Below are 23,931 nucleotides of genomic sequence, written 5' to 3'. Positions count from 1 at the left end.
TAGTGCTTACTGATAAAATGCATTTAGGGTAATTTTCCAGGGAACTGCTGCTGTTCACCAGCTCACTCTTTACCTGGGTTGCTTATTCTTATCCTTAGATTTTAGCCCCAAAGTTAACAGCTTATTGTGGCTTTGCCTTCTCTGGTTAGTCTATGTGAAATGGCCTTCCCGATTTAACGATATGTTTCTTTAAAAGCATATATTGCAATTTATATTTATTTTACTTGTTTTCTAGTTTGTCTCTTTCATGAGGATGTAAACTCCATGAGCTCAGGGACCTTGTCTGTTTTATTCACTGTTGTATCTCCAGCATTGAGCATAGCATATAACACATGGCATTTGGTGAATAAATGTTCCAGTCATTGTACTTTCACAAGAGGTAGTAAGAGTAAGCCACCCTGACATGCATGGAGTGAGCAAGTTAGTCACAGAATAGAAATATCAAGGAAGATGGTATTCCTGGCCAAGAGAACAACAGAAGGAAAGCCTTAAGACAGGAACATGTTTGAGGAACCAGTATCTCTGGAACTCAGAGAGGAGGAGCAGCTTAGATTAAATTTAGGATAGAGCCCAGTGCCAGATCATGCAGGGCCTTGAATAATCTGATAAAAAGGCAGAATACAAAACATTTTTAGATTTGTTATTTTAAGGTACTGCATTTAACTGAGATTAAAGCTACAGACTAGGGCTGCGCAGCATTGATTACATTAGCACTTGGTTCAGATGCAGTGTAATATGATTCTTAGAGAAAGCATAGACCAGATGTCTCCAACTAAAGCAAAGCACTGAGTGCCAATCTAAGCAGCTAGTGTTTTACCTAAATTAGCTCATCCTTCTGTTTTGTTGTCGTTGTTTTAGTTATTGATCATTTTCAGCATATATGTATCTGACCATATTCTGAATACAATATTATGTGCAAATAATACCACATTATCATTTATATGTGATTTCCATTCTGTTTGCATAAAAATGGTTTCATAGAGTATTTTTGTGACATCTACTCTGATCAGCACTGTGCTCAAGAAAATGTGATGTACAGTGTAATCAGAGATCGTAGGCACTCTAAATATTCATGGAATAAATCTTATAATTTTTTTATTTTTAGGGTAGATTCATATTTTTATATACGTACAATATATATATATATTTTGTTTTTGCTTCTGCCAGGTGGAGCACCTACATAATTTCATTTTGTTTCGGTTTTCTATGGGCTTCATTGATAGCATAATTGCCAAATGTAAGTATGCTTTGAAATGGATAGTGGAATGAGATTTGTGGAAAAAGTGAAGTGTTATTAATGTTTCAATCCTAACTGTTTTGTGTCAGATCTTGCCACTGTTGTCGGTTACCTGGTTGTCAGTCGTCCTTTCCTAGATTTGTCTCATCCTCGACATGTCAAGAGTACACATTCAGAACTTCTAGAGGTAAAGTATTAGTAACCGTTGTCATAATAAATGGAAAATTTCAATATAAAAACAAATAAAAGCTGCTTTTTAGTCTTAGAAACATAAGTGAAAACCAGTATTTATTTCTTTTTAAGGATTACTACCAAAGTGGAAGAATGCTTTTGCGAATGTCTCAAGCTCTGGGTCGGATAGTTTTGGCTGGCCGTGAGATGACGAGATTGGCCGGGTAAGTAAGATTAGTAATGATGAACAAACAGTTGCAGAGAAGTTTTAAAACTGTGTAATACTTAATGATTGTGCCCAGTTGAGGTTAAGATAAGGGGCAACTGAAGTCCCGTTTCCTACTCCTGGAAGCTGATTTAGGACCTTTAGAGAAGATTTTTCTCTGATAGTAAACTTTTCATGTTTGCTTAAGACAGCTGTTTTGAGCCTTCAACCAGGTTAGTGGTTCTTAAGCTGTCTGCTCTACGGACATTAGTATTCGATAAGTTGGGAAATGTTAAGTCATGGCAGTCTTTTCTTAATTTACAGAAAATTAAGTTAATGAAGAGAATTTTTGCATTTGAACTTTTTTGTCCTCCTCTGTACTTTTTTTCCCCATAGGTCTTGTTACTGGCAACCTAGCAAAGGATAAACACAGATGAAGTTGATTTTAATGGGTAAAAAGTAAAAAGTCACTTCGTGGTGTCTGTGGCTGCAGTTGTAAATATGGTCATACTGTTAGGTGAAATCGTTCTTAGACCATAAAATGGAATTAAATATTTCAGTATTTTAAGCTCTAATATAAAGGGCTTGGTATGGTGTAAAAAACACCATCATGTAAAAAGTACTTCTGAAGAAACTGGATCACATCGGATCCTTCCCAGACCTGTGACCCATCCACATGTTTCTTCTTTATTCTTCCTTATGTTCTATGGCAGTTTAGGGCTTCATTGCAAGATAGAGGAGATTGTCTACTGCTATGAGGAGTCTGTTTCTCTTGAGAATGCGGACACTCTTCCTGCTTGTTAATAACTTTTCTCATGTCTTTATGGTTCATGGTAGATGGGGTGCTTCTGTTCCTTTGGAAGGTTTCTGCTTGATTTTCACTCTTTTGATTCTTTGATGCAGATTGCTTTCTCTTTGACCATCGTGTTATTTTTATTTCCTCAATGTCTTGGCATTAGCTTTGATTTCTCTCTATTGCCACAGTGATTTCCAGCTAATATTAACACTTCATCTTTTCTCCCTTTTGAAGTAGGAAAGAGAGGAATCATCCGTATTTGTCCATGTTTATAGGAAGGTAGCAGGCATTTTGGCATACTTGTAATAAACGCCTTCCTCAGACGGAGAAGCTAACTATACTTGGCATTGTAGCTCATTCTAGCAGGAACTCGGTCCATACTTCCTATGTCTAAGGAATGCACTAGTACTAGTCCTTAGTCTACTAGTCTAGTATCTACTAGAAACTTCCTTAAAATTCTAGTGGCATACAACTTTCTTGTCTCACCTGTTAAAAGAAGTAACTATGTGTTGAGGTGGGGATCCTATGAAACCTCTTCCCTTATCCTGTTCCTGTTGTCCTACTGAAACATAATAAAGCATGCATACACTATTAGCGCTCATACTTTCTGATGATAAGACTTCTTCTTTTAGGTTATTTCATTTAAACTAAATTATAATTTTGGAAACGAGTTCAGTTTGAATAAGTTTTGAACTTACACAATGTCATATGTCGTTACATCTCAAATAAATAACAAAAATAATAGAGATATGATGGCCTTTGGAGTTTTCATTAGGACTTTTTTTTGTGTGTGTTTTTTTTTTAGTTTTACTGCTCGGATTACAGAATTAATGCAAGTACTGAAGGATTTAAATCAAGGCAAATATGAACGCACCATGGTCTCACAACAGGAAAGGGGTAAATATGAATGCACTGGGCCATGTAGTTTAAATTTTGGCTGACATAATGTGGTGCTTTAATACTTATTTTCCACTTAAGGTATTGAAGAAGGAGCACAAGTCATTCCCTTGATACCTGGTGCTGGAGAGATCTTCAATGCTGATAACATTATAAAGTATGTATTGAAAAGTTCTTTAGCACCATAAACATTTGCTAACTGCATAATAGCCTTTCTCTTTCAGCTGCATTTGCTTAGTATTTAATGTAAAATTTTAATTTTTTTTATCAATTTCCTCTGTAGATTTGATCATGTTCCTTTAGCAACGCCAAACGGAGATATCTTGATTCAAGACCTTAATTTTGAAGTAAGTTTTTAAATGATTGTATAAAAGCTTAGATCAGATTCAGAAAGTGAAATGGAAAACTGTTTTCTGAATATTTAAAATAACTGTAAGGCTTGTCTTAGTCTCTGAATCCGCAAAATTGTTTTAAAAAGTAAGTCTTTGAAACACTTAGAAATCTATTTTTCTTAATTGTCAGAACTTTAAAGTTTCCTATATTACTATGAAAAAATCTTTTGCAAATGAAGTCTGTCTCAAGAAAGCGATAGAAGGTATAGTTACTTGTAATCTCTGGTGAGGAATGAGTATTTAAACATGCAATATAATTTTATTCTAAGTTAAAAAAAACTATGGTTTGGTATTGTTTTGACCGTGCAGGAGGGTCTATACCTATACAAACAAAATACAGAATTTGTTATAACTGAAAACATGGAAGAGCAGCACAGTAGCACTGCAGTAACATCTCATGCCAAGTGAATAGTGCTGCTGAGTCAGTGTGGTCTGTTAATCAAATGGGGATATAGCAGACGCCATTAAAAAGAAGCAGCAAAGATGCGTAGTTTTGTGATTTATAAGACATTCCCAGACCTGAGGAACTATAACTATTAGGTTATATGTCTGTTACGACTTTATGAATAGTTCAGATCTGAAAATCTTGTTGATTAGTAACAAATTCCTATCATGGAGGCTGTCTCCCCAGGTCTAGATATCATTTCTCTAGAACAACACTGTCCCATTGAACCGTCTGCAGTGATGGAAATGTGCCATGTTTGCTTTGTCCAATGTAGTAGCCACACTTAAAATTTAATTTTAATAAGTTAGATCTTAAATAGCTACACGTGACTGACCTAGTGGCTACCATATTGGACAGCACAGCTCTAGAATTCTTCTCCACATGCCTACATGAGTGGCCTTCTATAATTTGTTTTATGTGGAGCGTCTTTTCAACTACTTTCACTTTAGAAATGTCTGATAGTTGGGGCCCCTGGGTGGCTCAGTCGGTTAAGTGTCTGACTGCGGCTCAGGTCATGATCTCATGGTTCGTGAGTTCAAGCCCTGCGTTGGGCTCTGAGCTGTCAGCTCAGAGCCTGGAACCTGCTTCAGATTCTGTGTCTCCCTCTCTCTGCCCCTCCCCGCCCCTCACTTTCTCTCTCTGTCTCCCTCTCAAAAATAAATAAACATTAAAATAGTAATAAAAAAGAAATGTCTGATAGTTGATAAAATAAGTATCATTACTGGATTTGTTTTGCAATTGTTATAATCTTCAGCAAGTCTTCGATTTTGTTCCTGTTAGTAATGTATATTTTTTAAGTACGTCCCCACTTTCTTTTTAAGGAACTATAAAAATGAAAAATGTTAGCTATGCAAAGTACTTTGAACTTATTTGACAATGAGTATTATATATTACCATATTTATTTTCAAGCCAGGAAACACAAGAATACATAGGGAAAGTGTAAATATAATTGGTAAATAATGAATGACTCCCAAGTATCCCAGAAGTGTCTCATTTAATTCTCGGTGTGCCAGTCATTGTGGTGTGCTCCCTTGGCATAGTAGGTAAGCCATCTACCTGGCTTGATTTCAGGGATAAAGAAGAGCTCAGAACCCCATTTTTGTTACACCAGGGTGAAGGAGGGCCATAGGATTTCTCCAGTGAAGAATCCTCTTGGCCCTTTCTCCCACTTTCCCTCACTTTGTCTTGATGCAGAAATAGATTACACCAACAATACAGATGTATACTTGATTAAGCATAGTGAGAATGGATTTGGGATCTATACGTACAGATACACGGAATAGAAAAGATCCCGATTATTGTCTGAGGTATTGCCTACTTTGTCACATGGGTATCATGCTAAAGGTGTCACTCTCCTTTTAGTCCTGAAGCCCTTCTTTTTAAAGTCCCTATGTTTGGATTTAATAAACTTCTGGCTAGTGCCTATAGCTTCACTTTTATAGTCTCAGAAAGACCGTTACTTTTTGCTCTTATTTTGGTTTCACTTGGAAAGTCTTTTGAGTCCCTAGTTATGCCCCTGCTTGTGTGTTACTTTGTGACCATGTTTCGTAGGACCTGTGATCTCTCCTGTTGATTCTTATTTTGTTTTCTCTTCCAATGGAAACTGTTTCTTTGACTTGTGCTCTTTGGGCCTAGTGTAATATATTCCTCTTCTGTCTTTCTCTGAGTTAGGTGTTTTAAGTTAGACTTGGCTTTTTCTCCTTTATTTCTGTCATTTTCCTTAATGTAGCCTTCCTTTATTTAACAAACATCCTTTACTTCTTTGTAACCTTTAGTTATTTTCTACCCATTTGGCTTACTTGAAAATAAGGATTCCTTTCTCCTGAAAAGAGGCATAATAAAACAGACTTGGCCACCAAAAAATAAATGTTTAATGCTTTATGGTTATTTTGTCTTTTGGGTCACCTAATAACAAGATAATATACACCTCTTTAGGATAGGAGATTTTATCCCTCATTCCTTTATAAACTCCCCCACCACAGATGTATTTATCCATTCAGATGTAGACTGAAGAGACCCTCAGAGATTAAAGACTTGTGGATTATAATGTAGGCATTAAAATAGTACTTTGTAAGTTACTCAGATTTTTACTTTTTTAGTAAGGCACATTTATAATGTTTGAAGAAGCCTGTGAATCTTCATAAGCAGCATACTTTTGTATATTCTCTTTTTTACTTAAATCATATTTATGTGTACAACTGTTTTTGATGAAGTCTTATATCTGGGGGAATATTTTATTGGTAAAAATATAGTGGTACAGAGCACTTGTTGACCCCTTAAACCGATCCCGGAACCTCAGTAATTATAGTGTTATTAAGAACTTCGTAACTATAAAAGGCCATAAGTGAAAGTTACCCTTGTCTTTTAGTCTTCATTTAAGCTGGGGTGGGGGGACATTTTTATAAATCTTTACCATGGAAAAATTATCGCTGGCTTATCATGACTGAGTCATAATCAGAAGTTTGCCCACCATTACCAAAAGCCATGGGGGTAAAGTTATGGCTGAATCCAAGACATTTGAGCATAAGAGAGTGCTTACAGATGTCTGTAAGTCTAATTATTATTTTTACATGTCATTATAAATTTGGTTTTTGGATTTCCTGGCATATTGCACCAAATAGAGTGGAGAAGTATTGGATATCAGTGAAAACCACAATGAACAGTTAGGAACAGAAGAAGGTCTATATGATTGATATGACTCAAAGCATAGTAGTGGGGAACCATTTAATTAACAGTCCTGAACTTTAGGAGCTCCTAAGGAATCACCATTATAGTAAAGTAAAATTATTATATATAATCAGAAATATTCACTATATTCAGTTTCACAGGAAAAGGTAATAGGTAATTCCTTAGAAGTCCATCAAAAAGATTCTTTAGAAATAATTTCTCGGAAAATGGGATAGTTCATTTTTCTGGAAAAATCATTCAGTATAGTTCATTCTCTAACACTGAAGTACATAAGATGTGGTATTTTTTTGTAGATCAGTTATGTGGTAGGCTAGTCATTCTCAACCATTTTTTTTTTTTTCAATATATGAAATTTATTGTCAAATTGGTTTCCATACAACACCCAGTGCTCATCCCAAAAGGTGCCCTCCTCAATACCCATCACCCACCCTCCCCTCCCTCCCATCCCCCATCAACCCTCAGTTTGTTCTCAGTTTTTAAGAGTCTCTTATGCTTTGGCTCACTCCCACTCTAACCTCTTTTTTTTTTTTTTCCTTCCCCTCCTCCATGGGTTTCTGTTGAGTTTCTCAGGATCCACATAAGAGTGAAAACATATGGTATCTGTCTTTCTCTGTATGGCTTACTTCACTTAGCATCACACTCTCCAGTTCCATCCACGTTGCTACAAAGGGCCATATTTCGTTCTTTCTCATTGCCATGTAGTACTCCATTGTGTATATAAACCACAATTTCTTTATCCATTCATCAGATTCTCAACCATTTTTAAAAAGAAGCTCATTCTTTTGTTACTGTGGTAAAATATACATAACGTACAATTTATCCCTTTCTACCATTAAATTTTTTTATTGTGGCAAAATGCACATAACATAAAATTGATTCTTTTAACCATTTTTTAGTAAACAGTTCAGTGCCATTAAGTTCATTTATAGTGTTGTGCAGCCATCACCAACTAACCATCTCCACAAATTTTTATCGTAACCAACAGAAACTCTGGACCCATTAAACAATAATTCCTGATTTCCCACTCTCCCCAACCCCTGGTAACTACTATTCTACTTTATAGATATGACTATTCTAGGGACCTCATATAAGTGGAATCATACAGCAGTTGTCCTTTTGTGTCTAGCTTATTTCTTGAAGTTTCATCCATGTTGTAGCACGTGTCAGAATGTCCTTCCTTTTCAAGGCTGAATCCTATTCCATTGTACGTATAGTCTACATTTTGTTTATCCCTTCATCCTTCTGGGTTGCTGCCACCTTTGGCTGTTGTGGCTAATGCTGATGGCTCTGTGTTTCATCAGAGTAAAAGGCAGTCCTTTCAGTGGCTCCCAGTGCCCTGTAGGATTTGCCTGCACTGCTTTCCACCAACCTCTTACTTCTCTCAGCTCTTTTCCTACTACTCCTTCCTCTCTCTCAGTTTTCTCAACCTCTTTTCTGTTTTTTGACAAGGATACGTACATTCCTGCTTCAGTGCCTTTGAACCAGCTTTTTGTGGGTAGGGTTAGGCTAGAGCAGTCTTCCTCTAGATAAACTCCTAATTTACTCCTTTCAAAGTTGCCCAGTTGTCATTTCCAATGAGTCCTGGTCTGGCCACCTTCAAAACGTAACCTCCCCTAACCGCTTCCAAATTTCCTTACCTTGGTATGTATTTTTTTCCATAGCACTTATTTTCTAAGATACTGTTTAGTTTACTCATTTCTTGTGTGTATTCTTTATTTTATGTCTCTCCCACTAGAATGTAAACTGGTACGGGCAGGTTTTGTTTTTTTTTTTATTCATTAGTATAGCTCCATTACCTAAAGCAGAACCTGACACTGAGCATTCCAAAAGTATTCATTCAATTAAGTAATAAGAACATAAGGCCTCAACAGTTAAAAAAATTTGTCAAAGGCAGGTTCCACAGCTAGCGTAACTCATACCTTTGTTGTCTCCTTTCCTGCTGTGATACATTGCTCTGTAATGTTGTGAGCTGAAATTCTAACCCAGGTTTCTGATTTTTCACAGGGTTGATTAACACTTATATGAGACCATAAGCTCAGAACTTAACCACTCTTGATTACGTTTTTTTCATTTAACTTTACATCATTGCAGAGCGATTTGGTGGCACTTGTAAATATTAATAATGCATATATACTTCTAAGAATCTGATCTGTATAGACACATTTCTCACCAATGCATAAATTCACTCACTGATTCCAGTTCATTGCAGTATTATCTAAAAGAGCAAAGCAAAATGCAAAAGACCTAACAAAAAGGAGGTAGTTAAATAAATTAGGGTGCATTCTTAGAATGGAATACACTGTAGGCCTTTAAAAATAGAATGGGAGGAATCTGAGTATACTGACTTAGAAGAATATTTGTGATATATTATTAAATAACATATAGAACATACATAGTATGATTCCATTTTTTTTTTGAAAACATATACACACATACTTGTTTTCAAGAATTCTCAAAATTTATAAGCTGCAGTCATTGACTTTTAAATGAAAAAAGTGAGTAAATATTGAAAGTAAACAAAAATGAAAGGTCAACCAAACCCTCCACTGCTTCTACCTATTATCACAGTTATAGACAAACTAAAAAGCTTATCGTTAGCAAAGAACAATTTGACTCAAAAGAAATGTTCACTGAGTATATATTCCCTATTAATTCATGGACTGATTTTCAGGTTCGATCTGGGGCCAATGTTTTAATTTGTGGTCCAAATGGCTGTGGGAAGAGTTCACTTTTCCGTGTTCTTGGTGAAGTAAGTACAAATTGGCCTCAAGATATTGTAGTCTTGTTTTGCCATATAATCTACTACATGGTGAAATTTATAATTGCTCCTCTCCCCCTTCCTTTTCCTTTTATAGTTATGGCCTCTTTTTGGAGGGCGTCTAACTAAACCTGAGAGAGGAAAGTTATTCTATGTTCCTCAGGTAAGACCTTGTTTATTTTGTAATCTTTGATTTAAAGATCTTTTCATTTATTTTTAAAGAATTCACTTATAATAATTTTTGCTCTGCCACTATCAGAGACCTTATATGACCCTTGGAACACTTCGAGACCAAGTGATATATCCAGATGGAAGAGAAGATCAGAAAAGGAAGGGGATATCTGACCTAGTAAGGAGATGCTTATGGACTAGACCTACTGGAAATCCTCCATATCAGATTCTTTATCTTAATCAGTTAAGCATTTTAACTGCCAGGTAGTTTATCCTAGCCTGAAAAGCCTTCTAAAACCTTGTCATTAATTACAACTTTCCAAGTTGAGGTAAGATGTTATCTACTTTGCTTAAATATGGTTTGGTGAATTTAACCTGTCTTTACACTATTACTTTTTTTTTTTTCATTGCCCTTATCTTTTAATTATATGCAATAGTGTTATTCTCTTTAAGCTACCACATATGTCAAAGTTAGCATAGATAGGAAGTAAAGGATTTAGGGCTATCTTTGTGCCACATTCTTTTGTGAAATGTGCCCCTGTAAGTAATATTGGCAGTAGAATTACAGCGATTCTAGTTTAAAAAATAAAGCAAGCTAGAGAATGTTGGTTTACATTACGTGTGATTTAATCTTTAATCATTTTGCTGAAAGGTACTAAAGGAATACTTAGATAATGTCCAGTTGGGTCATATCCTTGAACGTGAAGGAGGCTGGGACAGTGTTCAGGATTGGATGGATGTCCTCAGTGGTGGAGAGAAACAAAGAATGGCGGTAAGTTATTCTTGGACTATATTGCATGACAGGGCAACTGATTGCTTAGGGTCACTCTTACAGTCCAGTATTTTGATTAATCAAGGCACACAGTTTTATCTTAATCTTTTTATTTAGCAAGTATTGTTGAATGGATTAGTTTAAATGATAATAGAAATGCTTGAAAATACATAACTTGCATGTACATTTAGAAGTCTGAAAAATCCATAAATTTTCTAATTATATTACTATTAATTCATTGGGGATTAATTAAAGTTGGGGAAACTTTCCATCACATTGATCCTGGGTTATATGGTAGTCCAAGATGTCTTATATCTTTTTCCTGTTGACCTCTCACTGAAGCTTTTCTTTCTGAAATATCAGAAGGTAGTACATATCATCCACTCTAACTTTGTTCCCACTTTATTCTGTTCCTGCCCTTCCCTCTACCATTATGTGTGTCCTGGTTTCAGGGCTCAGTATCTGCTACCCAAAATTATTTAGATTTCTTACATTTTCCTAATATGAAGAAGGGTTTGCAAGGAACTGTTTTAATTTTATGATTGTCTAAACTTATTCCTGATCAAACTTGACTACAGGACACTGCATATTAAGAGTGATACCTTGAGTACTCTGTTAAGAGGGATAACTTTTAAAGAGTCATTTTCTAACCCTGCATACCATAGTTTGCGCAGATCCAGAGGAATTTTTTTTCCAGTGTGTTAACCTTGTGGAAATTAGAACTGTGGCTAAGGAAAAACAGTAAAAGAAATGGCTTATTGCTGAATTGCTTACTCATTATCTTTAGATTCTATTCTCCCTTTTCTGTTGCCTCCTATTCCCTGATACTGCATATTATTTTTCCCAAAACATACCCATTCTATATGAACTTAATAGTGATTTGTCTGGCTAGTGCTATAGCATAAGATTAATTGATAGAGTGAAGAATGAGTCATAAACAAAAGAAAAGAGATGTCAGCCATACTCAAAATGGAAATTGGGTGGTAGGAGTGAGAATTTGAAGTGATTGGGGTTTCTGGAATCAATTTAGTAGATGACTATAGAAATAACTACAAGTCAGTAGAGCAAATTTAAATTCTTGTTACCATGACTTCAAAGAAGATGGAGGGATAAGTCAAGATTCACAAATGGACACAGTATATAAATCCAGAGAAAGAAAAATAAATGTGCTGAACTAAGAACTCTATGTGTAGGGTACAGAAGGGATAGTTCTTCTTTGAAGATAAGAAGTTCAAGGTCTGGAGGAGTGAGAGAATGTGTTAGGGAGAGGACAAGGGCCAAAGAAGGAGCCCTGTAAAACCAGATGAGCCACTCTGGAGCGCCTGGGTGGCTCAGTCGGCTAAGCGTCGGACTTCACCTCAGGTCATGATATCACAGTCTGTGAGTTCGAGCCCTGCGTCGGGCTCTGTGCTGACAGTTCAGAGCCTGGAGCCTGTTTCAGATTCTGTGTCTCCCTCTCTCTCTGCCCCTCCCCCATTCATGCTCTGTCTCTCTCTGTCTCAAAAATAAATAAACGTTAGAAAAAAAAATTAAAAAATAAAATAAAACCAGATGAGCCACTCTGGAGTTGGTTGGGAAATGGAGGAGCTTACCCATGACAGGGCTGCACGACCAAGCCATTGGCAGGTGTGTTCTGTGTAGACCAGTGTTTGCAGAACTGACTGAAATTTAAAATCAAGCATATTGCTTTGCTACCTTCAAAAGGTTTGTGGGGAGAGAGAGAAGGCTAATGCAACAGATGTTGATGTTGGTGAAATTGGGCGAAGAGTTTTTGTGTGGTCACTTTACTGTTCCTACAGTTCTGGGTAGGCTTGAAAATTTTCAAAGTAAACAATTGAGGGAAGAGAGGACATAATTTTTATAAGTTATAAAAATTATAATTTTTTAGGAGTAATAAGCTTGAAAGGTCTAACCACCCCAAACAGTGAATCTGTAAGAGTGATGGTTGGTATAAACAGATGAACCAAAGGAACTTTTGGGTAAGGAAAGTCACATTTAAATTTGAGGGAATGGAATAATACCTTTGAATAAAGGGAGGTCTGGTGAACACATTTCTAAAAGTTCCTTGAAAAACGTCAGTATAAATGTAGGGAAATGAGATTATTATTCCATGATCTTAGTGAAAAAAACCTTAATTATGGTATAATTTTCACAGAGTTCACTATTAGCTGGGAATCTGCTCTGTGCAGGCACTGAGATGGGTGCCTGCCCTTGATAATTGAGTGAGGAGATACAGATATTCTCAGCTATCTCACACACAAGGCAGTCTTCAGTTACAGCTGTAAGGAAGGTGCACTGGGATAACACGAGGGAAGGATTGGTTTTGCGTGGCAAACTCTATCTAACTCTCCTGGCAACCCTGTCAATTAAGGTACAGACAAGGGAAAGCCTTGCAGGCTACTGAGTGGCAGAATGGAGATTCAAGTGCAGGTGGGTCTGACACCAGAATTCTTGCTCTTTTTTTTTTTTTTTTTAAAGTTTATTCATTTATTTTTGAGAGAGAGAGTGGGAGAGGGGCAGAGAAAGAATCCCAAACAGGCTCCACACTGTCCTTGTGGAACCTGATATGGGGCTGAAACCTATGAACTGTGAGATCATGACCTGAGCTGAAGTCAGATGCTTAACTGACTGAACCTCCCAGGCACCCCCAGAATTCTTGGCTCTTGACCAATATGTGATACAGCCTCCAGTGTCCAGGTGGACTGTCTGTCCAGTTCCCTTCTCTCACTGTCTGTTACAGTCTCAAGTAACATCTTCCTTACCTCCCCTGCACTTGTTTGGGCCCAGCCATTACCAGCCAGGGTTGCTCTACCCAGTATCGTAAGTTGCAATATCTTACTTCTCTGATTGATAGTTATCTTTCCTACTCCTCTATTCTTGTTCTTCCTATTTAGGAAAGTTTTTTTTTTTAATTATGAAAAAGTATGTATGATAGAAAAGTTGGAATATTTTTAAAAGTATAAAGAAGGGCCAAAACCCCCCTTACCAGAGATACCATTGTCATAAAATTTTTAGTGTTTTTTAAATCCATTTTTGCAATTCTTTTTCTTTTACCTAATTGGCAACTGTCTCCTTGCTTCAGACACCCTGATATTTTGAATATTGACCCATCCCTTTTCTTATGATTGATAAGTCCCCTTCTGACTCTGCCTCCTTTCTGTCCAGTACAAACTTAATAATCCAGGTCCTGGCACATAGAAGGTACTCAGGTAGTATTTCTTAAAGCAATGAACAAATGATCCCTTCCCTTTAACTTCCTTTCCCACTTTTTGTTTCCTCTTATTACCTCAGCCTCAGCCCAAGAGCAGTTGTTTGCCTTGGCGTTTGTGTACATAGGCTCCTGAGCACAGCTGAAAGATCAGGGTGACAGGGGTTGGTACCGTCACGCTTTCATGGCTTCCAGTCTTCCAGGGGCCCACAGCACGGTCAGGTGGTCATTTACTTACTTTTGCCCCTCTCTCTTATTTTCCACGAGTATCATTTATAAACTACCAATCTCAGGCTTTCTACCTCATTGCCTACTCCATGTCTCTCTGCAGAACAGCTCAACTTCTCCTCAGAGGAGAAAGAGAAGCTGTTATGTCAGTGAGATGACAGCTCATTTTTATTGAGTGCTTAACAGGTGATAGGCGGTAGGCTAAGCCCTCTCCATTCAATTCTCACAAGTCCCCTGGGGCAGGAACTGCGGAGTACCCCGTGTATGGAGGAAGGTGAGCAATAGCACAGTGAAGTGTGCTGCCACACAAGGCTGGGGGTGAAGGTGACCACCGAGGCGTAGGCGGTGGCGTGTCCAGCTCAGGTGGCAGTACAGCTGCAGGGGTCATGGACTTATTCACGTCACGATCTCGTACTGTGGGATCAAGTACTGACGGCGGAGTGGGAGAGAGACATGTGAGAAAATCGCTACACGATGTGCTGGGTGTGGTGAGGTAGGTATGCAGAGACTTCCATGGGGACACAGAGGAGGGGCATTTGTGGAATGCCTTTAGATAACCAATCCTCTTCATTGAGCTTGCACTAGGCTGCCCTGACCTCCCTCATTCTGTCTGTGGAGGCTATGTCATCCTTCCTCTTGAGAAAAGCTCAGTGTCTCCATGTTTTTGGACCCTCTCTCCTCTGACTTTATCATATTCTTTCCTTCGGTTATGCACATGTACAGACACACACCCTGTATTCAATCTCTTCTGGTCCTTCTCTTTCAGAAAGACATTCCAGGTCTCCCTGATCTAAAAGGCAAACTCAGCCTTAACCTCTGTCGTCTGTACCTTTCATTCTCTGCACAGCTGAACTTCTTCATAGTCTATACTTAATGCTTCCCCTTCCTCACCTCATCAAATAGATACAAACCCCAAGAGAGCTGCTTATGTTCTGGCCATTAATTTATCAAATATTTAAATGTTTCCTTCATGCAAATATCGAGTGTACAGTAGTGATTAAAATAATCTCTGCTTATGCAAATATACTAGCCTAGAGGAGTAGACAAAGAAACAAGACAACACACAGTTCAAAACCTATGAAGCACTGCAGAGATGTTAAGGAGTGACCCGCTTAGATTGTGGGACAGGGGTCAGGGTAGGTTTGAGGAGGTGGTCTAAACAGAAATTTCAAAGATGTGAGAAGCAGAGTACGGTGCGGTGTTTGAGACCTAAGAAAAATGACATGTGCTAAGCCTCTCTGGCCTTAGATACCTTGTGTCCTGGTCATGTTGAGGTTAGAAATGTTGAGGTTAGAAAGTAAGTAGGAATCCGATTATGCAGGGTCTGTGGGCCATGCTAAGGAGTTTGGGTTTTGTTCTTAGTGAAGTGAGAAGTTGTTGAAGGGGTTTAAGCAGAAGAGTGAAATTCTCGGATTTACATTTCTGAAGAATCCTTCTAGTTACAGGGAAAATGGATTGGAGAGGAGTGAAAGAGGAAATAGGCCATTTGTGGTCCTCTAGGCAGGAGAGGATTGTATTCTGGGCTGAGGGCATGATTTTGGAGATGCAGTAAAGTGAGTGGACTACAAAAGACTGAAGGACTTACTCGAATGGACTAAAAAAAATGAGGGGTAGGAATGTGGAAGGAAGGAGAAGAAGGGAAAGATCAAGGAGGACTCATGGCCTTCTAGGTTGAGCAGCTGTTTGATAGTGTGATTTGCTGAAATGTTTAAGATGGGGGTGGAGTACATGAATGGATTTTAAGGGGAAAATCAGATAACTAAGTAGAAATATCAAAGAGGAATATTTATATATCAGTCTTGTAATTAGAAGAGAAGGATGGGCAAGAGATACATATTGAGAGTTTACAAATGTAAATAATACTTGAGATAATGAGATTCAATGAGATCACTCAGACAATGTAGGAAAAAGAGGAGAGGACTTAGGAATTGGCCCTGAGGAACCCCAACATTTAGTGGTCCAGCAGAAAAGAAAATGCTGGAAAAGAAACTGAGGAAGCAGCCTAAGAAGTGAGAAGAAACGTTAAGACTATGGTTTCACTGTTACTTTCTCAAGAAGGAGGAAGTGGTCATCTGAGTTGCATGTAGCAGAGAAGATAAATTGGGTAAGGATGGAAAAGTGTCCATTGGTCTTGCAACATGGCGATCGTTGTTGGGGGCTGATGACCAATTGGAATATCTGTTAGACAAAGGATCAGGGTAAATAATTCCCAGAAAATAAAATACGTATGGAAAATAAATGAGCAAATGTTCAGCATTTGTGCCAATCAAAGAAATGGAAGCTGTAACGATCTTGATGTTAATTTTTACTTACAAAATTTGCAGAGCCTTTAAAAAATGAGCACACCCAGTACTGACCTCAGGGATATAAAACAGGGGCACTCAAAAATAATTGGTGGAAATATTAATCGGCAGCTTAATATTAATTGCCATGACTGAGGTAACAGAATATTTAGAAGTAAACACATATTTGCACTTGAGCCATCTAGAGTCTGAATTCCAAGATTTGGTTACAATATATACCCTCTAATCTTGTTTAGAGAACTTTCTCTGATAGTTTGAAACTCAGCTTCATTTCACATCACATCTTAAATGTTTTGATGAACTCTTAACAGTATTTCCCATGTGTTACATTTTCCCCATTGTTTGGGAAGACAGTAAAAACAGGTTTTTTGATATTGTTTCTGTTTTGGGAAAACATTTTTTAAGTTAAAATAATTTTTGTACTTCTTTTACAAGACTAAGTGTAAATCTAGTTGAGCTTACTAGTTTTTGCATGTTGTGATTACACAAAATATTTCTTTTTGTGCTTCAGATGGCAAGGTTATTTTATCATAAACCCCAGTTTGCCATTTTGGACGAATGCACAAGTGCTGTGAGTGTGGATGTGGAAGGCTACATTTACAGTCATTGTCGAAAGGTAAGCACTTCAGGTTCTCAGTTTTAGGGTTTGTGTCATTCTTCTCTGTGTACTCTGTGTCCAGCGAAATATCTGTCCAAAGAGAAGATTTCAAGTTACTAAGTAATGAAATTACTATCAAAGAAGGATGTATCGACTTTAATAAAGATTTCAAATGATAATTAGTAGATATGAATAAAAGAAAAAGAATTGTAAATGATTTCTGTATATAATTCTTTAGCCGTATCTTAGATTTGAAACAAATAGTATATTTAAACTTACTTCCAACTTTCTTACCAAAGTTTCTTTTGGTAGCCTTTTCTTTAAGTAACTATTGAGTGGTTACTAGCAGTATATCCTAACCATTCGCAGCTCTGTGTAAGTAAACGAAGTACAGGAGTCTTTTAACAACTTGTAGCTGTTCTTTGGGGGTTTATAGTACACATAAAAGGTCATATCGCATATTTACAGTGTGAATTCCTACCCATCAGTGTTGGTACTAGCAGCAGCAGCAGCAGCAGCAGCATCTCCTGGGAACTTGTTAGGATGCGGACTCTGGCCCTACCAAGTCAGAGTCCACATTTTAACAAAATTCTCAAATGCACATTAAGGTTTGAGAAGCATTGGCATGATAACAAAGGAATGCATGTGCTACATTCATCTTTGTAGGAAGATTTTCGTTACTGATTTTATTTCTGTAATGGTTTGTTTTCTATTCTTGAATCCGTTTCAGTCATTTATAATTTCTCTATGTATTTGTTCATATAAACTTTCAGATTTATAGGTATTGGAGGTATTTATAGGTATAGTCCATTTGATCAATGATTTAGAGGCTGGTAGTTTTGACCATGCGACTTCCTCTTACATCTAGTTGTAGGCTGTGAGTCCCCACATAAGATGTGATTCTCCTATAAAGCATAGATTCCATTTAAAAGAAAAAAATTCTTATGGGACTCCCAGTTGATAATTTAGCTTATACTACTATAACAGCAATTGAATATGTATAAGTATGAAATCAAGTATGAGCTCCTTGAACTTAGAGCTGATTTACAGCCACAGAACTAGTAAATTCACAAATTAAGTACAGACAAAACAGAGTTTCAATTTGGTAACATTAAAGAGACCTGTAAATACTGTTTTGCTGAAACCAAACCACTGGTTTAGGATTTAATTATGGAAAGATACAGTCTGAGGTCCAGATCTTATATTTTGAATTTTGTTTATGTATCTTCAGCAATTCTAACAAAAAGAATGCTTTCATTAAGTTGAGATCTGATCCAATTATTGTGGAATCATAAGAATAAATAATTTCTGAAGTGAGCTCTCAAAGATTAAATAAGTGTTGTACCACTGAAATGTATTTTATTAGTAACTTATTTTGTCATGCAGTTTCTGACCAATTTGAGAACCTTTCCACGTGACATCCAAAGTCACGGCGCATTAAAAGTTTTAAGTGCTGTCACTTTAAGTAATCACTTGGTACCAGCAGAAGTATAAATCCAGACTTGGGCACTTAAATCTCATGTCGAAATGATCCGGAATGTACTTAGGCTAATTTTTAAAAAATTATCAAAATGAAAATAAAATTAGAACTCATGATGGAATTTTCTGGATATTCTGGCATTTATCTCTGTCAGCCTTGAGAGATCCATTTTAAGAAACCATGATCTAGAGCAGAGTTTCTCAGTCACCGCTCTTCTGACATTTTGGGCTGGATAATCCTTAGTTGTGGGGGGCTCTCCTTTGCGTTATAGGATATTTGGCAGCATCTCTGACCTCCATTCATTAGATGCCAGTAGCTCTCAGTTGTGACAATCAAGAATGTCTCCACGACATTGCCAAGTGTCCTCTAAGGGATAAAAATCCTCCCATCCCCAGTTGAGAACTACTGATCCACAGCATCTGTAGTTATATTGATTAGTGTTTTGTTTTTAATCTTTATTACAGTCTAAATCTTTATATACAGTTTAAAAACCAATAAGCTTTTTGGGGCGTCTGGGTGGCTCAGTTGGTTAAGCATCTGACTCTTGATTTTAGCTCAGGTCATGATCCCAGGGTCGTGGGATTGAGCCTCCCCCCGCCCCGCTCCCATGTTGGTCTCCGAGCTGGATGTGGAGCCTGCTTAAGATATTCTCTCTCTCTTTCTCTTGTTCTCTCTCTCTCTCCCTCCCTCACTCCCTCTCTCCTTCCCTCCCTCTCTCCCTCCCCTTCTACCTCTCCCCCACTCATGCTCAGACTTGCTCTGCTCTCTTGCTCCCTCTCTCTCAAAAAAAATTAAAAACAAAATAAAAAAATGAAAACCAATAAGCTTTTAAAACCACAAGATTTTTCATTATTTTGCAGCAAGCTCAACTGGGTAGCCAAACCTTGCCTGAACTAACAAAAGATATTTAAACTCTTAGACGTCTCAATGTCAGTGTTCTTACATGCTGCCACAGAAACATTCATGTGTTTAATTACAGAATTCTTTCCCAGAACCCTCCGGTGATGATACTACTACTTTTCCAAAATCTGAATTCCAAGACCTATTCCAAAACAGGGGTTCCAATAAAGGATTATGATCCTGTATTTGAAAAACAGATGTACTGTAGACAACACTATATTATATAGATTTAATTTTCCTGATTTTGACCTTTTGCTATTTTTACTGTTCTTGTACTCTTTTCATATATTTTTCACAGTAAAATAGGAAATGTGTTGGGATGTATATTTTCTGCTCCATACAAAATAGTATACTTAATGCTAGTACCTGTTAGTTTTTTTTATTTTTTAAGACTTTATTGATACTTGTTTGTTTTTGTTATGTGGTCAATGGTCAGTACTTTGCATTACCTTGAACATCGGGGCGTCCATTGTAATTTTTTCTCTTTCACATTGATTTTTAACTATAGCTTCTGAAGACAGTCATTTTAATAGCTTAAAAATATATACTAGTTTAATTTGTGATTCTGTGTTGTTGACGTAAACCTAAATCATTTTCTTTCTCTTAGGTCGGCATCACCCTCTTTACTGTGTCACATAGAAAGTCTCTTTGGAAACACCATGAGGTTTGTATTTCTTAACATTGAATGGTATAGGGGAATTTTATCTTATTTAAATATGTGCATTCAGGTGGTTATATGCTTTTAGATTTCTTGGTGTATGTTCCCTTTTAAATACATACCTTGAAGTACAAAAGGTGATTCTATTTCAGGTATATAAAATAAAATCGGTTTTTCTTAAATATTATTGTAATTGTCAGTTTTGAAAGTTCTAATACATATAAACAAGCCTTCGTTGTATTTGAGAGATACTAGAAAACCACTTGTGGTTCTCTGTTTTTATAAATGACTGTTGTATAACTGACTAAAATTTACACAACCTTATCACAGCTATTGCTAAGTAAAGTTTTTCTCACCACCCAGTATTGGCAGGAGGGGAAAGAGTCTTGAGGATTAGATGGCAGAAGGTTTAGGGACATTTTTAGTGAGATCATGGCTATGAAGGGGAAACTGAATAATGTCGGCTATGTTTACCATTGCACTGTAACAAAATAGAATCATTAAGTAGTCGTTATAATTTACACAGAGATTGCGTGAGGTTTGCACTAGTACAATACCCTATTTATTCTGGTGCTTAAGCAGAGCCATTCTCGGTGTGGCAGTTCTTTTCAGCTCTTGATGTAAGGTGATCACACCCCCAAACTAAACCCTGTTGATTCATTTTCCCTCCCTCCCTACTTTCTTTTTCTCTTTCTTCCTTCTTTTTCTTCCTAAATGATACATTTTAGGTAGAAGAACGGGTTTGAGAAAAATTAGAACAATAGTATAGGGTATCTTGTGCCTTAAAATACATACCTCATGGAGCAGCGTTTTCACCAAGTACTGGGCTACATAAATGTCCTTGAGGGATACAGAGTACTGTCTTTACCCCCAAGAACCTTATGGTTTATGTGATTGTGTACAAATGATCAAATGAAGAGATGGGATTTAAAGTCAGAAAACCTGGGTTTAAGCACCACTGTTTCTGGCATCAGTTGCTTCCTTCATTAATAAAGTTTCTTATCGTTGCCTTCCTGTCTCCTAGATTACCATGAGGATCAGAGAGATAGCCTCTATGAAAGTGTTTTGTGAAAAATAATGGAATTCTGTATAGCTGCTTGACTTTTAAAGATTCTTTTTATGATCTTATGACATAATTTGACCATTTTTTCATGAATGAAGTGAGAAAGTGAATAACAAAGCAGTTTGAAAAGTGTCCAGGCCTTTGTGTTTTCTCAGGGGTTCATAAACATTACAGCCAGAGGGCTGTGAGAGGACTTGGGCTTGACGTCCCCTCTTTTTCTGGTGGTGCACACAAGCAAAACATCAAGAAGTGATTATGTGAAGGAGGGGTGACACGTTACGATGTCAGAGGCCACAATAGCTAAGAAATAACAACATAGAAGATGGAAAAACAAGTCCTTTCTGTAAATAAAAAGCCACTAAATAAAACAGAAGCCTTTGTAACTGCCGTCCTAAGTGTCTTCAGTGGATAGGGTATATAGGAACTCTGTACAGCTCTTTTCCTCCTCTGCTAAGACCAAGAACTAACAAAAGCCTTAAGTTAGAGGTCCCACACTGATCCAGGAAACCAGATAAAGGAAGTATTCAAGACTGCCCTGTTGGTCAGTGTGTTTTTACACAACCAAGATCAGATCCTTGTTTTTGTGGAGTTACAGAAGCATTCTGATTTGTAGGAGGCTTATACATTTGGTTCCTTCAAGATAATAAGGAATTCTGGTATTTTAGTTCTCATAAAGGAAAGTACTATATCCACTCCAAGCAGAATTATATTGTTGCTATTTTTAAAAAGATAAGACGTCTTCATTTAGTCTTATTACCTTTCTGTGTATAAAACTTTTGAAGGTTTTAGTAAAGCTTAAAGTAATTCCCAATTGTACTCTTGCATAATAATCTCTACATAAATTGCTGACAAAAAGGAAATTCTCTTAGTCATTGATTTTTCTCCCCTGCTTCTTTCCTATAGTACTACCTGCATATGGATGGGAGAGGCAATTATGAATTCAAACAGATAACAGAAGATACAGTTGAGTTTGGCTCTTAGAATCCAGAGAGCTGTACTGCTTGAATGAATTCATTACAGAACACACTTAGAAATATACAGTACATTGTAAAATAAAGTTGAGCTTGTTTGTTTTTAAACAAAGCAACAAATTAGCTATGAAATGATTGAGAACAAGTTGTTACAATTAATATTATATAGGAGATTGCTAATTGTGTATATGTTGGTTTAATTATTAATATGTACTAAGAATGTCCTTATTCTTGTGGTTAAAAACCTGCCTAAATTAAATTGGGCTTAAATCAGTGTAACCTGATTCATCCTGGGATGTAAACCATTTGAAGTCAGCTAATTTGACTTTGATGGCTCTATCTTTTCCTTCAGTGAAGAACCCTATTAAAAACTGGGGTCATCATTTATCCTGTTCTAACAAGATAGTTTTGAGTTTCATTTTCTTGTGCTCCATGATAGTGGGAAACAAATCAGTGTATTATCAAAATGTACAACATCAATGCATAATAGCATTTATTACACGGTGGCAGATTTCTTTAGCTGCCACCACTACACTCATTCCTTGTATATGTCTTGGGGTACATTTGACTCCAGGAAAGCCATTTGAATTTTCTTTGGCTAAATCATAAATGTGCCCCTCTCGATCTGCAGTATTGAGTTGTTTTGAGGGTTCTTTGTGGTGATATAACAAAAATTTATGTGCAGTCTTGCTTACAAGGGGTGGTTACTATGTTTCACACCTGATCTTCCCAATGTTTGGGATATTAAAACACAAAGTCCTTATATATCAAGCTCAAGGTCTTTAAGAGTGTTAGATTTTTAAAAAGAATCGGATGGATTTGTGTATGGTAGAAACCCATTCATTAGAAGTATGGTGGTTACACGGCATTAAACTCCGGATGAGCCATAGGAATGCACTACAGGAAGTAATGCACTGAGTATGCAATGTTATCACTGTCTTTGACCGTGATTTTATGTTGGAGAAATATGTTATAAATGATTATGCACATGGGTGAATTATGTTTCTTAGGCACTGGTTTATCTCTGTGAATCTTGAATAGCTTTTTTATATTTGGGTTATTATGTTGAACTATCCTAAGAGAAATTGATTTCAGCTCACCAAACCACATTAATGACTTGTATTATTTGCACAGGGAAAACTGAAACTGAATATTCTCAATAAGCTAGATATGAAATCAGTTTTATCAAACTAGGGTTTAGAAAGGGGTGTTTTATATTCTTATTTCTGTATAACTGATTTTGGTTTTTTGCAGAATTAACTGAGAATCACCGGCTACCAAAGTAAAACTTGATGTACTGATTCCATAATACATAACTTTCAGTTTTTACCACTCTATTTGGCAAACTTGTATACTTACTTATTTTCTGTTCAGATTAAAAAGAATCAGATATCCTGTACAACCTTTGCTTGTTCTTTTTATTCTGCTATCTAAAAACTGGGTAGTTCATACATAGTTCATATAATCTTGACTTGAAAAACACAAAAATAAATTGACATTCAGAAATCTCTTTTAGCACCCAATGTCTCTTTTAAAAAAGTTTTGTTAAATTTGATTTTAACAGAATGAATTTCTCTTTTAGAAAAACCACCATAACACCTTCAGTGTATCAGGGCACCTGGCTGGCTCAGTTAGTAGAGCATGTGACTCTTGATCCTCGGGGTCATGAGTTTGAACCCCACGTTGGATGTAGAGATTACTTAAAAAAAAAAAAAGTTAAACTACAAACTTCAGTGTACCTCACAAATGCTGCCAAATAACCAGGAGACCTTAAAAGATATCAGTCCTGGGAAAGATTTTAAGTTACGGAGGAAATTTTAGATTTTCAGATTACCCTAAACCTACTAATATCTGCCTCCTAATCCCTTCTGTAATGGATGTTTACCATCAAAAAACCATTTTGGGTTTTTTTAAAATTTTGTCTTCCTTTTAAAATTTAACAAACATTAAACCACCTCACCATTTGAAGCATAGAGGAATATCCTTCTC

The 23,931-nt window shown here is 36.8% G+C and overlaps 1 protein-coding gene across 8 annotated transcripts in view; it reads left to right on the top strand.

The window, feature by feature from the left end:
* The window catches only part of ABCD3 (ATP binding cassette subfamily D member 3), a 114,530-nt gene extending 91,078 nt beyond the window's left edge, over positions 1 to 23,452 (top strand). For all 8 annotated transcript variants that reach the window (XM_053892231.1, XM_053892220.1, XM_053892214.1 and 5 more), the window contains 13 exons: positions 1,168 to 1,237; positions 1,327 to 1,424; positions 1,541 to 1,632; positions 3,215 to 3,306; positions 3,388 to 3,463; positions 3,590 to 3,653; positions 9,504 to 9,581; positions 9,688 to 9,753; positions 9,850 to 9,939; positions 10,414 to 10,533; positions 16,784 to 16,888; positions 19,858 to 19,914; positions 21,875 to 23,452. In XM_053892231.1, the coding sequence (XP_053748206.1) occupies positions 1,168 to 1,237; positions 1,327 to 1,424; positions 1,541 to 1,632; positions 3,215 to 3,306; positions 3,388 to 3,463; positions 3,590 to 3,653; positions 9,504 to 9,581; positions 9,688 to 9,753; positions 9,850 to 9,939; positions 10,414 to 10,533; positions 16,784 to 16,888; positions 19,858 to 19,914; positions 21,875 to 21,952 (1,086 nt within the window). In that variant the 3' untranslated portion in view covers positions 21,953 to 23,452. The remainder of the gene's footprint in view (positions 1 to 1,167; positions 1,238 to 1,326; positions 1,425 to 1,540; positions 1,633 to 3,214; positions 3,307 to 3,387; positions 3,464 to 3,589; positions 3,654 to 9,503; positions 9,582 to 9,687; positions 9,754 to 9,849; positions 9,940 to 10,413; positions 10,534 to 16,783; positions 16,889 to 19,857; positions 19,915 to 21,874) is intronic.
* The last annotated feature ends 479 nt before the right edge of the window (positions 23,453 to 23,931 follow it).

This window comes from Panthera pardus, unplaced genomic scaffold (genome assembly GCF_024362965.1).
Source record: "Panthera pardus isolate Hobbes unplaced genomic scaffold, ASM2436296v1 HiC_scaffold_11, whole genome shotgun sequence".
NCBI classification, from domain to species: domain Eukaryota; kingdom Metazoa; phylum Chordata; class Mammalia; order Carnivora; family Felidae; genus Panthera; species Panthera pardus.
Note: the sequence above shows the minus strand (reverse complement) of the source record. Positions and strands in the feature narration are given on the sequence as shown.